The sequence below is a fragment of the Gobio gobio genome, assembly GCF_949357685.1.
Source record: "Gobio gobio genome assembly, chromosome: 24".
Taxonomy (NCBI): Eukaryota; Metazoa; Chordata; class Actinopteri; order Cypriniformes; family Gobionidae; genus Gobio; species Gobio gobio.
In genome coordinates, this window is record NC_137120.1 from 33982940 (window position 1) to 33999003 (window position 16064).

General features: G+C 36.9%; 1 protein-coding gene across 2 annotated transcripts in view; it reads left to right on the top strand.

The window, feature by feature from the left end:
• The window catches only part of sbno2b (strawberry notch homolog 2b), a 69652-nt gene that overhangs the window by 14689 nt on the left and 38899 nt on the right, over positions 1-16064 (top strand). For both annotated transcript variants that reach the window (XM_079807438.1, XM_079807439.1), the window contains exons 2-3: positions 8337-8519; positions 13514-13593. In XM_079807438.1, the coding sequence (XP_079663564.1) occupies positions 8418-8519; positions 13514-13593 (182 nt within the window). In that variant the 5' untranslated portion in view covers positions 8337-8417. The remainder of the gene's footprint in view (positions 1-8336; positions 8520-13513; positions 13594-16064) is intronic.

Below are 16064 nucleotides of genomic sequence, written 5' to 3' on the forward strand. Positions count from 1 at the left end.
GAGATAATGAAAACTGTTATGAAAATGGTTGTTGACAAATACAAACGTGACATGAAAACAGGTATATGAAAACATGAACATATAAAACAAAAAATAACTGCTTGATTATGATGCATAAATGTCTTTGAAAAAGAAACATCTTTAAGGACTCAAATAACCAAGTCAGTAATATCGAGCATTGCCTTTGAGCTGAAACTGTGGAATAACACCACCCTGCAGAGCTTGCTAGCTGGTTAATAAACTCAACCAAACGTACCCTATATCAATGTTAATATGAAGATTATTATGAACCTTACGACATATATCAACACAAAAGGACGTGAATGCGCACGTGAACTTCAGCGTGCTAGATTTTACAGGCGAAGGGTTTGAAACGGAACATTTTGAATGCGCTCTTCCCTTAACAACGCTGATACACGGACAACGAAAGCACACAGAAACAACATTTTATTAAAATCCTGTTCTCATTATAATGCTTTGACAGATTGACTCTGCACATCATGCACTTAATTGTATTATTCATGATCGAAGCGTTTACAGACATCACTGCGCGTTTTCAAACTCATAACGAAAAACAACTTTAAATAAACTAGGTCTACTGTTAAAAAAATACGAGAACAGTATAGCACTGCTGCATTACTAATGTCAATGATTCTGAGAAAGAAATAGCCTATCTGAAAAGAATATCTGTCTCTAAACCATGTCGAGCTCGAGCATTAATGCATTTGAGCTGAAACTGAAGAGAATGAACAGCCGGTATAACGGCAGCGCTTTTCTATCTTATTAAGCTCAACCAAACGCGTTTTATATTAGATTAATCAGATAAACAACATAAAGGTAATCTTCTGCATCTGCAGAAAAGGACGCGAATGCGCACATGAACTTCACGCGCTAGTCTGAGTGTTCTCGCTAGTTTCTCTGAGGATAAGCTGATAAACGGGGAACTAAGCACAGATCATTTAGCAGCATTTTCCACGGTGTTCTCATTATAATGCTATGACAGATTGGCGCTGCACATCTTGCACTAAACATTTAATGATCAGTGATTCCAGACATCACTGCAGTGCACGCCTCTTCACTTTATTTCGCCGCGGTCATGAGGCGTGCTGTATAACGCCAACCAATCAGACCTCCGGTACCACGCAAAACGACGCAATAACCAATAAAAAAAGAGACAAATATTTTTTTTTTCAGGGCGATCATCGTTCTCATGATCGATGATCGCTGTCACGTTCGAGTACTCGATTACTCGACCACTGTTGCCCATCCCTAGTTTGTACTTACTTCAAAGGTATTAAAATACATAACGGTTGAGTTTCTAAGCTACTTTAGTGACTTTACTTTAGTCACAGGACAGCGTTGACACTGCGTATCTGCGCTCCTCTGCGCGCGATCTTCACGTGGTTTGTGCGAGCTTCTGTCTGAGTGTTCGTTTGTCACAATATATCAGGCATTAGTTCAACATAATACGCATCTGATGGTTGAAAACTGGCAGGGCTTAAACCACATACAAATGACAAGCTTTGTGAGGATGCAGGTGAAAGAGGTCTGCCTTCAGGGCGCGCACGTGTTGTCAGAGACGCGACACGGCTCGGCTCTCTGTGTCACAGAAAAAAGCTGAGCCCTGAACGGATACATTGTCCGTATTGTTGTTTTTGAATAGTGTACAATCGCTTTAAATGTTGAAACTGGCAAGCCTTTAAACGCATGTACTTGACAAACTTTATGATCGCGAAAGTGAAAGCGATCTGGATTCGGGGCTTGCACGCGCCGTCTGTGTGTGTGTGTGTGTGTGTGTGTCGGCGCGTAGGCTATAAGAACAGCAATTAACTGACCTGTATATAAACTGTGTAAAACATGCAGTTACTATAGTGATTCTGAGCATCTATAAACACAGATAACCGCTCCTGCATCTCTGTGTGCCTGAAAACTGCACTTGATGTGACTGACGGGGCGGAGTCTCGTGATAACCGAAATAACCGACATGGGAAAAATATGCCGGTTAGAGGTTCTGAATGTCGGTTTCGGTTATTTTTCGATTAATCGTACAGCCCTACTAAGTATCTCTGCAAATACATGTCAACTTATTACCCTAACCTAGCAGTCTGCTAATACTCTAATGAGAGTAGTTTACACGTCATTGCAAAGTTCCTTTTAGTTATTAGAATGTCTAGTGAACTATCAACATAAAGTCTTAACTTTATTTCAAAATGTATTATAAATCAGTTGTTGGAGGTAACAAATGAATAATTATCAACTTATCAATATTGGCTAGACTTTTATACATCATGCATGGCTAGCTTAATGAAACAAAGCAATTTTTTAGCCCAAATACCCCATTAATACTGTGGCATTTTGATTGTGACGGCACTAGCAGAGTAACTTTTTCCCCTGCTTGAATATTTAATCTCTTAATCAATGTGTCTGGCTTTGCCATTGCAAACACGTTTGCCACACTTAGCATGCTTAGTTTGTTTCTCTAATTGCATTAGCTTCGACTGTTTCTAAACAAGTGTCAGCATGATTTCCCTCGATCTCCTGGGATCGTCTGCCCTCGCAAGCTCGGCTTTCCCAGCCAGTCATATGAGACCCGTTGAAGTAGCCAGATAGCTCGCACTCGTTTGGCTCTTCCTAGCATAGTCGCCTGACAAGACCTTTACCCAGAGATTAAGGACTGAGATAGACAGAGAGCAAACAAGGACACAACGATACAGCTCAGTTTTGGAACTGGACCACACAAAGCAAACAGAAGATGAAAACTGTGCCATGTTTGCTGGCCTCCTCTAGACCAGTGTTAAATCACAGTCTCTCCTTACTTGATTATATGCATAACTGTTACAGAACGAGTTCGTCCCTTCTAGACCATTTCACATTCTCATTGATTCAAGAACATTTGAAAAAAAAAATGCAGCTTTTCCCTTGTGAAAGCTCACGAGGATGAGCGACAGAGCGGATTACCGGAGTCACACGTTCCTGGGTGACTTCCACGCGCTCCCGCTCACCGTGACACATCAGAATGTGAGCGGTGGCCTTAACTAACTCTTGAGGAAAACATGGGAAACCCCTGATGATCCATGCCACGCCGCAAGCCTGAGGACTGTATTCACCTTATGTTATGCATGTTTCCTTTTCTTCTCATTCCCTGACAAGAGATCCCATTGTGAGAGACCAGAGAAGATTAGAGGAACCGCGTGAGGCATCCATCAGGTCTCGCGCCGCAGGCACCCGGTCTCATGCACTGAGGTCATGAAATAATCTCCTTAGCTTTCGCAATTCACACCATCTGCAAGCCTCCGATGTGATTATCAGACGGGCACTTTTTGTCCAGACCTGAAACTTTAGTCCTTTTAGCGCAGTTGGTTTTGAAAGCCAAACCGAAAGATTTTCTTTCTTGTTTGAAGAAATCCCCTCTCATTGTCTCCGCCAGTGCTGATTATCATCCTATTTTTAGTGTTTCCTCCTAACTAATGAATCCTTTTGTTGGGTAACATTCTCACTATTAACTAGTTGTTTATTAGCATGCATATTACTAGGATATTGGCTGTTTATTAGTATTAATGCCTTATTCTGCATGACCATATTCCACATCCCTTAATCCTACCCAATACCTAAACTTAACAACTACCTGACTAACTATTAATAAGCAGTAATTAGGAGTTTGAGGTAAAAGTCTTAGTTAATAGTGAGAATTGGACCTTAAAATAAAGTGTGTCCTTTTATTGAAATACAGTGTGTTTAGATGCATGCAACACGTCAGGTTTGCGACATGATCATAAATAATGTCAAATTTTTCTTCAAACTCATTTTTTTTTTTAAAGTTCTTCAAGATTACTTGCAAAAACGCGATGAGATGGTCTTTATTGATGCTTTTATTGTTTACAAGTAGCACGCGGAACCGCCGCAACTCTGCCGTCATTATGTTAAGCCCGCCCACCGATTCTATACACGATGTGATTGGCCTGACCAGAGTTTGTTTTTTCCAGCTCGCAAGCCAACGGAGAGTTGCTTGACACCCTGGCTGCAAATTACATTTGCTGCTGCTAGGGTGCGTCTAGATTTCTAGGCTAGACATACAGTGGGAAAACAAAAGAAGAAAAAAAAAAACACGAGGAAGAAAAACAATAGAACAAGGTGTACATTCTGTTTTGGTGCAAGTATAGGTTCACATATAAAGTCATTGATTGTTTACATTACAGTACTCAATCCATTCATAAATAGGTAATTTTTAAGTAGGGCTGGACGATTAATCGAAAAGTAATCAAAACCGAAATTCAGAACCTCTAACCGACGTAATTTTCCCATGTCGGTTATTTCGCACATGGATAGATTCAGGAGCAATTAACTTTGTTTATACTATCTTGATGCTCATAATTACTATGGTAATTGAAAGTTTTACACAGTTAGTTAGGTTTACAGGTAAGTTAATCACCGTTCTTATATGCGCTGCTACTTGCGTCCTCTCAAAACCTTGTCAATTGTGTGTGTTTTAAGGCCTGCCCGATTGAACATTGAAGCGATTTTAGACCATCGGATGTGTATTATGTTGAACTAATGGCTGATATATTGTGACACACGAACACTCATACAGACAGTAGCTCGCACATCACGTGAAGATCGTGCGCAGAGAGGAGCGCAGAAACTCATTGTCAACGCTGTCCTGTGATTTATCACTAAATTAGCTTAGAAACTCAACCGTTATAGAATAGATTTGTCTACCTTTGAAGTAACTACAAACCACAGTTTCATAATTAATAGAGACGGTGTGACTAATTCATGCACACAATAATTCACATTAATGCATTCAAATAAATGTAATGTAGGTCTACTGTGCTAATTTATTTGTATCTGATATACAACAAACAGTAATCAGTAAGAAATGTTACGACCCATAGACAATAACTGCTGAAAGTGAGCTGTTTCCTTCAAGTATTTTTTAAAATCACAAAGAAATGCACTTTTTCATTAGAAAAAAATATCCCACCTAATAGTTGAACATCTTTACAGTACAAACCTTATCAGTGAACTATGAGGGCAAAAAAAGGAAAGCAAAAAAAGAGCAAAATTTCCGTTCATTAATCGTAATCGAGGTAAAATGTTCAATTAATCGAGATTTAGAATTTAGGTCAAATCAAAATAAAAGTCAATTCCTCCATATTGTAGATTTCTTTAACCATTTCTCTGCATTCTCCAAGTAAGGGGTTGTCCTGCTTACTAATGTCATTTATTTTCAGTGCATCAAGATACATAATAACAAATGTCAAGTTTCAATTGCAGTTTCGGCTTTCTTCTCTTTCAATACTTCCCAGTTTGTTTCCTTAATTCTTTAAAAGGAAGACCTTTTAAGTGTTTTTAATTTGTTTTCTGGAATTTTATATGAAATAAAACCAGTGTTCCTATGAAAATATCTATCATGGGTGCTTTCTCATCTTTTTTTCCCTCGTCTTCCAGTAAAGATAATGGTGTTTTACTGGAAGAGGACATTTGGGAGCTCAATAGTAATCAGTATTGATTGTCCTTTGTGGCAGGGGGTTAGATAGATGGACACCTCCTCTTACTGGGATGCATTGACTGCCCAGGCATTCGATGGCGTAAGAAATATGGATTTAACCTCTGAGGTCCTGAGTGTTTTTAAAGACAACATGAAATCAAAATAATCTTGTTTACTTTCTTAACAGATGTCCCTGGTTTTATTATGCATGAAAAACATATTGTATTCATAACCTTAGACTTTTTGCAATTTTTCTTTTCAGCTACCATAATCTTTAAAACCAGTAATAATTTTCAAACACTGAATGGAATGAAAATGATAGTAATGATACTCAAAAAAAATTCTAGACTATATTTAATAATGTTGTGATGGCTCAATTCATTTGTAGTTTTTAAGTGTTTGTTATTTAGGCAAAATATTATAGAATTTTAATATTATCCATTTATCGCTTATCAGCCATAACATGAAAATAAGCCTTTGAACTGTTCACTGGCATATATTATCAACTTCCTAATGAGAAACACAAGTTGTTTTGTGCTTTAGGCTTCTGAGAATTTCCCTTGCATTTCATTTGTTGTCCTTTCATGTGATTCCAAGATGTTTGTCTCAAACATCTTCACAAGGAATTGTATGGCCCTATGATTTCCGCTATGCGGAAAACACAGACTGAATTGCGGAATCCAGTCCTAAAAAAAATGGAATTTGCTGTATAATGTAGATTTTCTCAGAATTTGTCAAATCTTGGATGAATAAATCAAAAGTAGCTCAGCAGTACACTTAATCAAATCACAATATAGACTAGTGTCTGTGAATATTAAACCACAAAAAGACTATTTAAAAATGAATCCTGCATGTTCTGTGTGTCTCTGTGTAAATGAATGGTTTCATTTTACACACACACACACACACACACACACACACACACACACACACACACACACACACACACACACACACACACACACACACACACACACACACACACACACACACACACACACACACACACACACACTCACACACACACACACACACACACACACACACACACACACACACACACACACAGAAGCATGGTCGCTCACAGTGTTTTCAGCCTCTGCCGTCTCACTATATGAGGACATGAATGCATGAATTTCATCTCCAGAGCTACTCTGAGAGTCACTTCATCAGCAACTGTTTCATTTGAGAAAAAAATGTCATATCATAAACGCACAGAAACTCCAAGCTCTTCACGGCAACCCGTCAAAATAAAAGTTCGGTTTAACTTGAAGAAATTGTGACAAATATATTCCTGTTGTACAGTAGAATTGAGCTACGTATCAATGTAAAAAATAATACTAACTCTAATAATAATAATAATACAAATTAGTAGTAAAACTTAATTTTTTAAAGAATAATCACTAATGTTCTTCCATGTTTTAATTTTAACAGTAAAGCTCTGTTGTGTAGCACTTTGAAAAACATTACATAGAACTGATTCTTAAATCATTGATGGTTTAATAACATTTTTAATAATCAATGATTTAACAATTAAAATGGAACAGAAACAGAAAACACAGAATTTGGTCAAAAATAAAATGGAAACTGAGGGTGAAAAAAACATGTACATGTATTCATGTACATGTATTCTTAAACATGTAATTTAAAAAAAAAAATGTTGTTAAATTGTAAAGTTTCATGATTTCATGAACCTTTTGAGTGGTACGGTCCCACATATGGGATTTTTATTTCTGTACAGTCCCGCATATTCAGTGACGTGACATAACTGCCAGATTCAAACTGTGCTTTCGCACTTTGACTGGTGCTGAGCCAGAGACGGACACGTGCTCAGTGCTTGTCATTTATCACAATTATGCAGTGTTTTCAACCACATAATGTTTATTTTAGGTTTCAAACATTTAAATACACATACATAGTATAAGTACTAGTAAAACAATACATTTAGAGTTTGTAAAAAACACACTGGTGTCTATGGAAGTAGCAATAACAATCCATTCAAATATAATTTACCCTATAGTATAAAGTTTACTCTGTTCTTCTCCCTGTTCACCGGCCACTACTTGCATGTATGTCGAGAGAAACTGATGAATTCACGTGATGTAAATCCGACTGACAGGACACTCTGAACTGCGGCGTGAACAAACATGGCGGCGCCCATCTCACATAATAGATCAAGATCATTTATAAAGGTTTTTAAACGACAAAACACCCTCACTTACACGTATGTGGGAATCGGAATATCAGGTAGTTGATGACATGGTAAGCAAGTTTGTGAATATTTAAAAAAAAAAGAAGGAAAAAGCAAATAAAAGCGCTATTTTAGTTTCGGGGTTTTGATAAGGTGAAACGTTCTAAAATAACGGTCTGCTAAAAAACTCACTCTGGGGGTCAGCTAGAATATTTTAAACTCACACGTGAAAGGGTTAAATGAATTAGACATGCTTAAATAAATTAAAAAATGTAAACTGAAAAAAAAAACTAAATCCAGTACAATTAAAACGGAAGAATTTGGAGGAAAAAAAGGGCCATAGAATACGATTTAAATATTATCCTTTTGTACGCAAGAGCCGCCACGCAAGTCTCAGGTTGCATAGTGAATGAAAGCCTTCATAAAGGTTTTGGTGTGAACCTTTTACGCTCCTTTAGTTGATGATAATAGATCTATTCAGAGGGTTTGGAGAGCAGGAATGGATTACTTTAAGGTTTATTTCCCCTAATAATAATAATAATGTCATCTTTTATTCACCCTTGTGTTGTTCCAGATGACTATTTGTGTCATTTATGCTCACCCACTTGTTTTTCCAACGTTATGGACATTCCGTGTCTCCTGTGTTTGTGTACTCAGGTCATGGTGGGAAGACATTGACCGGATCACACAGGTTTATACAGTGTGGCCTTCGGCCGTCATGTACGAGACTGCAGTCTGATGCCATCACTCTCCATTCCGCCTGCTATGGACGGGCACAGCTTCTCACATTCGGACGGACCTCAGCTGGATGCCGGGGGGTTCGTCCTGGCGCCCCCTATGGTAACTCAGATTAGCTCTCTTTCATTTAGCATCATGTCTTAAAGGAACACGGCACTATTTTTGAAAATAGGCTCACTATTCCCCTATAGTTAAACAGTTGAGTTTTACCGTTTTCGAATCCATTCAGTCGATCTCTGGGTTTGGTGGTAGCACTTTTAGCATAGCTTAGCATAGATCATTGATGCTGCGTAATATCATTGCGCCGCTGCACCCATGGTACGGCAGCAAAGTTCCTTGATTATTACGCAGGAAGGAGAGTATAGTTCCTAGCCATATCGGTCTAGAAAATAGCAACTTTTCATTTTCCGTCGGTCTTGGGACACAATGTAACTACAGAAGAGTCAAGTTTTAAATAGGAAAAATATCGAAACTCTTTGGTCATTATTGAGCGAGATGCTAACGGTCTAATCAGATTCAATGATCTATGCTAAGCTATGCTAAAAGTGCTACCGCCAGACCCGGAGATCGGCTGAATGGATTCAAAAATGGTAAAACTCAACTGAGCCTATTTTCAAAAATAGTGGCGTGTTCCTTTCAGTTCACACCAAGAATGATAACTATAACGTTTCTCTGTTTATCTGCTAGAACTCTGCTATTCTTTAATATTTAGTAAGATTTTTAGAACTATATCTTTATCGTTACCTTTATAGTTATGGTCCTTGGCGTGAACGGGCCTTTAGTGTGTGAAAGTGGTCGCCACGCATAAAAAATGTGACCTAGGTTCGAAACCTACAACCTTTCGGTTACCAGCCTAGACCGTTAACCACAACACTACACCACCCTCTTGGTATAGGATCAGCACATTTGTTGTGGCAAGACAAAACGTTAAGCTACTGTACCTAGCAAATACTCATCGTCATAATGTTCGTCACTAGCTTCCTTTTTCAAAAACTCAAGTAATTCCTTCTGATATCTGGCAAAACCACAAGACTTTGGTGTGTGGGGGTGACAGAATGACGTCTTTGTGGTCACAGAGTCATTTTAACAGTTGCTAGACACAATTCCTGATAAAGCTTTTTCTTGCTGTTTCATTCGAGTATCATTATCATGAATCTTGTATTGTGACATTGTTCATTAGAATACAAAGAAAAGATTATTTAAAGTGGAAAAAGGAACTGTAAGGTAAATATTTGGGCTTTTGGGTTTTGAAGTACAGTGATGTCATCACGAGTAGAAATATTATTTGTGTAAATGAAGGGGGTTTCCTTTTTTAATGTAGACAAAATGACTAACTATTTTGATGCAGGCTAAAATTGGCTCTGCTTAACATTTTAATGGTAATGTTTTATTTTTTTGTTTCTCTTTTATTTTTAGTGTGTCCCTTCTTAGTTTAGTTTTCACTTGGTGATAGTTAGTTTACACAATATAACAAATTAGGGGTGTAACACTACACAAAAATGATGGTTCGGTACGTACCTCGGGTTGTAAATGTAATGCTATGTGACATATTGTATATAAGCTGTTTTATTGATGTCTTACCGCCGTTGAAACATTGATTGAGCGATTACACAAGATATAATATGTTTCAGTAAATTGTACTGTATTTTTCAACAATACCTTCAGATGTTCATTCATGTTTATTCTCTAACTAGTATTGAAGAGAAAGAGATGATCACGTTTTCTCGCATTTATCGTTTAAATTTCGTGATAAAATGGACAGAATTTGAGAGATATGACTTTGTTTCTTATAGAAAGTAGCAAAACACAGAGCTTATTGTGATTATTGGTGGTTAAAAGTGGTTAATGGGCAACTCTGTATTCATCATGCACACACACGTGTACCGAACCGAAAAACACATACCCCAAATTATTGGGTATCCCATCCCTATAATAAAGATCCAAATGAAATAAACCGCTTTTCAGGTAGTGTACAGAAATTAAATAAAGTAAGCAAATGTAAAATAACACTGCACAGTCTTCACTGTATGAATTAAACATCCTTATTAATGAATCCTTATTAAAGTTACAAAAGTTATTCAATCAAGAGCAGCGAGTGCAAGATTTTTTTTCTTTGTCGTTTGTTTGATTAAAGGTGCACTGTGTAATATTTAGGAGGATCTATTGACAGAAATGCAATATAATATACATAACTATGTTTTCAGTGGAGTATAAAGACCTTACGTAATGAACCGTTATTTTTTTATTACCTTAGAATGAGCCATTGCTATCTACATACTAGGGGTGTAACGGTACACAAAACTGACGGTTCGTTACATACCTCGGTTTTGAAGTCACTGTTCCGTACAGGTTCAGTACAGCAGTTTAAAAAAATTGCTTTGTTTTTTGTTTTTCAACAGTGTTTTACTGAAAAAATGGTGTCTGTCCTTAAATGAATTAAATTATAACTAAAGGTTTCTTAAAGATAATGCTGTAAACTATATAGGGAGCCCTTACTTGCACATTACTATAATATTAAAGGTTAACAACATAGCCCAAACTATAAGCCTAAATTCAGTTGCTATTTATTTTTAGATATAATAATCAACTCTCATAAGCTTCACATAAGGCAGTTTTTGCATTAACTTCTAAGGATAATTATAATTTTTTTTCTCCAATTCGTTGTTGAAATATAATCCTTTATACACCGTGACTGACATTTTAATGACAGATTTATTTAAACATACATTAAATAAGACATCACTAACAGGTTTCGTAGAATATAATGAATATATAGGCTAATATAGTGCATATATTTAGCGAAAGAGTTCGCTTCTCTAGTGACTTAACAGCTGTGGACACTGAATGACTGAGGTAAATGTGATGCTATGTGACATTGTTTACAAGCTGTTTTATTGTCTTTCCACGGTCGAAACACCGATTGAGCGATTACACGACATATGATACATTTCAGTAAGTTGTAATGTATCCTCAACATACCTTAAGAGATATTCATTTGTGTTTATTCTTTAGGAATAGATGTTCGCGTTCACTCACGTGCCGCGCTGCCGCTTGAAGTTGAACTGACGTGTCTATACAGCGCCTATACAGTCACGTCACATTAAAGAGTGTCAAAACGCCATTTATACTTTGAATTTGGTGGACTGAATACTTAATATGTTCGTGTGGGAACTCGAAGTGTGTTCCCCACTTAAAATAAGCCCACTGTTAACTGTTAAAGATTGCATTCGGAACCGTTCGGTACATGCGTGCACCGAACCGAAAGCCCTGTACCAAAACGGTTCGATACGAATACGTGTACCGTTACACCCCTACTACATACCCCCGCGGGTCCCCTTACAGTGAAGTCACCATTTTGCACTGCCATGTTTCTACAGTAGCCCTAAACGGACAAACTGCTCGACAGAGCGCTAGCTACTCTCTGCTGTCTCAGACGATGACATCTTTGTCCTGTGTCGGCCACCGTAGCTTCTCTATGTGCTTCGAAAGGGAGGGGTGAGCGGTGGGCGGTTGCAATTCACAACCTCACCACTAGATGTCGCCAAAATTTACACACTGCACCTTTAACATTAAAAACAGAGACAGCAGTAGGAATAATAGGCTGCTGTCACTTTAAGAGTGAATGCACGGATCTAATATACTGCGTTTACTTTCTCAACTCTATGTTCACTTAAGACATAATCGACTATGTTTACTAGGATACTTGCTATTTTCTGACATATTTTTGTGTGAATTTGTCCGTTCAAGTGCAAGAAGATGTGAAAGAGAGCTCAATTTAGTATTCATGCCTGTCTGAGAAGTGGCTTTCTGGGCACGCGCTTTGGATGTTAGGGATGTGCTCCTTTACGCGTCTTCTTGCACTTAAATATTTAAATTGCCAAGGCTTATGTGGCGTTCACACTGGACGCGATTCGCGCAAATAATTTGCGCAAATCACGCGAAGGTGGACGCTTGAACATTTTGAGTTTACTCGCTTCAATCGCGCGTGAAATTCCGTGAATCGCGCGTGACATTCACTGCACAACAGACGCGAATTCGCGTCATGGGCGGGGCTTCTGCCAGCGGCTCGTCTCGTTGAGAAATGGCTGACATGGGGAGGTTTACACGTCTTTTTTTTTTGTTAAAATCTACTGTTAATGTGTGACAAAACGTAGTTTTAAGACTTTTTCAGTCGATAATGTAGTTGTTTAAAGCTCAAATATGTGGTCTATTTATATAAAGAGTGCCTATTTGAACATTTTATCTGGCGTTTTCGGAGTTGTGAGCTCCAGCGGACAGCGGCGCTCTGCGCTCGTCAAAGCCGTCGAGGGCAACCTTTCCTCGGCCAGTCCTTCTGCCGTCTGCCGCTGGCTCTGATGTCTCTGTGGTGTGTCTCGAGCTATAATTCGTCTTGTAACGGCCGATCTTTGGTCTCATGGATCTATAATTTGTTCCCTGGCAAATCGTTTAGACTGAAGGCAAAGAGAAGTTTCATTACTTTATATTTTTAGGCTATAACTGTACGTTGCAGTTGTAACGTTAGCCTACTAGCACTGACTTTGAATGTTTGACTGAATTGTTTGCTTTATTTCATGTATAGCTTATTATACCTTTTACTTATACCTTTGTATTATTGATCATACATAAACTGGCATTTAACAAAAAGAGACTGGGTTGTGTTTCATGTCATTTAATGTTATCACAGTGATAATCATATTGTCTGAACCAGATATATTCAGATTTTCTCCTCATTGTTGTCACTACTAGAGCAAGCTCCTGATTGTAACGCCTCAATCGCGCGAATCTTGCCGCAGAATGCCATTTCACGTCTCTACATTGACTTAACATGTAAATCACTCGCGCGAATCGCGTCCGGTGTGAACACACCATTAAACTTTCGTAAACTTTCATGCTTTGTTAGAATTCATAAAGATGTTATCGGCCAACTGGCGAGTGACACCGTTTCATACATTCGCCAACGCCGATTTTTACTCTCATTTTGTACTTGGTGAGTGTTAAATTTAGGCCCTGGTTTTCAAACATAACATCATAGTTGTATCTACTTTAGCTTATCATATACACTTTTGCCTCTAAACCTTTCACTTCCTCTATTTCAGAGCCACGTGTTTGCCAATAACCCTTGGAGCTTCCCCCATCAGACCTACAGCTTGCCCTGTCCTGTGCCATCTGAAAACCAGTAAGTACCCAGACTTCTGTCTAATCATGATACCTGACAAGGATGATTGACTTGGAGTGTTTTCCAAACCTAACAGTGAACATGAAACCAAAACTTGACGTGTTCCTGAGCACGTTATTCCAAAGAAAACACATTTTTGTCTTTGTAATCTTCCATCAAAATCGAGTAAAATTACTTTCTTTTTTGGCTGCCCATATTTTGGTATGTAATGGCAATTTTTCTACTATACAATCAATCCCTGACATATATTGTTTTACTCTGACATGCATCAGATTAAGGAAGTAAAGTGGGTTGCAAATGACATTTGACGTTGACTTTAAGAAAAGCGTGTTGCCATTGTATTGTGTCTGCCATTTCCACAGGGGAAGACCTTTTGCAAGTTGAGGCAGTGGTTTTCAGACTTATTAGATGACAAATGACTGTATTGTATTTTTAAGCTTGATACAGGATGTCACAACGAGTCCCTTCACATCTACATTACCCGATAAGACGCAAGCCAAAACATCCCTGAACTTGACATGACATATGATAGGAACTTTATCGCCCGTAACTTTAGTCGACGTGGTGAAGCCCTTGGCACTCCATAATGACTTTTCCTAGAAATATGCTTTGCTCCGACCCAGTGCAAAAGTCTCAGTTAAATGTCAACCTGTGTGACTTTCTTTCATTCTTCCTTGGGAACACAACAGAAGATATTTTATAAATGTAATAATGTTTTTTTACAATGAAAGTCAATTGGGTGCAAACAGTGTTGTTTTGGACCCCATTGACTTTTATTGTATGTACAAAAATGTTTTCTTAAAAGTTGAAATCTCTGACAAACAGCTCAAAGAATGTATGCAATTCGCCACATACTTGTCTAATGACGTGTCATCACGCTGATAATTTGATGTTTTCATGTGATCAGTGCCATCAGAGGTCACGTGAACGAATGGGGTGTTTTGTTTACAGAGACTTTGGGAAGTCCTCTCTGTGTATTTATAGCACACAGTAGCGATTTGCTGAAGAAATATGGCACAGGGAAAAGAGGCGGACGAGATAAATGTGTGCAAAGGTCAATGCGCTTGAAAACGTCGAAATAAGGGTCTCGGTTTTAGAAAGAATAACAGTTTGTGGTTGATGCTAGCGTCAGTGCTACATCCTGTCCACCCACTCCTTGGTGGAAAAACAACTTGATGCATTCACAGAATTTCTTCGCTAGCAATGTGAGAACCTAATGGGGCTTTGGCATAATTTTTTTTTAACATCAGACAGAATAGGAAAATACCAAACTTTATGGTTATGAGTTTATGCTTCATATTACATTCCAGAGCAAAACACCAGATACCAGTTTTCCTACTTTAATGAGTCATAGCTAAACTGATGATTCAAACATTTTGGTGTTTTTAGTTCAGACACCATTGTTATGATATGATATGATATGATATTATATTTTATTATATTATTATATTTTTAAATTGAAGCAAATATATTATTATTGTAGTTGTTGCAGTTATTGTTAAGGTTAGTTAATAATTATAATAATGATAATAATAATAATTTGATGCATTATAATATTTGAATATATAATATATATATATATATATATATATATATATATATATATATATATATATATATATATATATATATATATATATATATATATATATATATATATATATATATATATATATATATATAATATTATATTATAATAATAGTACTAAAATACTGTTTTCATGTTACTATTGTTATTATTAATAAATAAAAAATAATGAATAATAATAATACTATTTTTCCATTGGTTGTATTATTATTATTATTATTATTATTATTATTATCTTTAATAATTATAATTGATAATAATGGAATATCAAAAATAAAGAAGATTATTATCAATATAAAAAGTATTTTTTTTAATAAAAAATTAGGAATGATACTGATGATGATGATAATAATAATAATAATAATAATAATAGTAATAATGATAACTAATAATGCAATTATTATTGGCATTATAATTAATACATTTTAATGATAAGAATAATTACTATTAATTAATAATAAAAACTAACAAATAATAATAATGGTAAGGATAAATAATTATTAACATTGGATCAGTGATAGTCACCCAGACAAGTAGGAATCTCACTGTTACAGTCTCAAATAATATTCTGCTGCCATGTTTAATTTGGGACAATGAAAACAAGCATTGTTTTAAAGTTGTACAGTCTGTTCAACATATCGTAATGTGTACCTGGTTGTTGAATGGGCAGTCCATTAAGGTGTCTAGACTTGGACAGTGAATGTTGTTTACCTGACCACCACACTCTGTCTGAAAGCATTAAAATGATCAGACAAAAAACAGAGGTTGTTTCAAGAGACTATATACTTTATTAGCCTTTATTTACTAGCCTGGAAATTATTTTACAGTCCATTTTCATCCACCATTTGCTGCAGATACAAGTGTTTTTTTTTCTCAGAGAGAT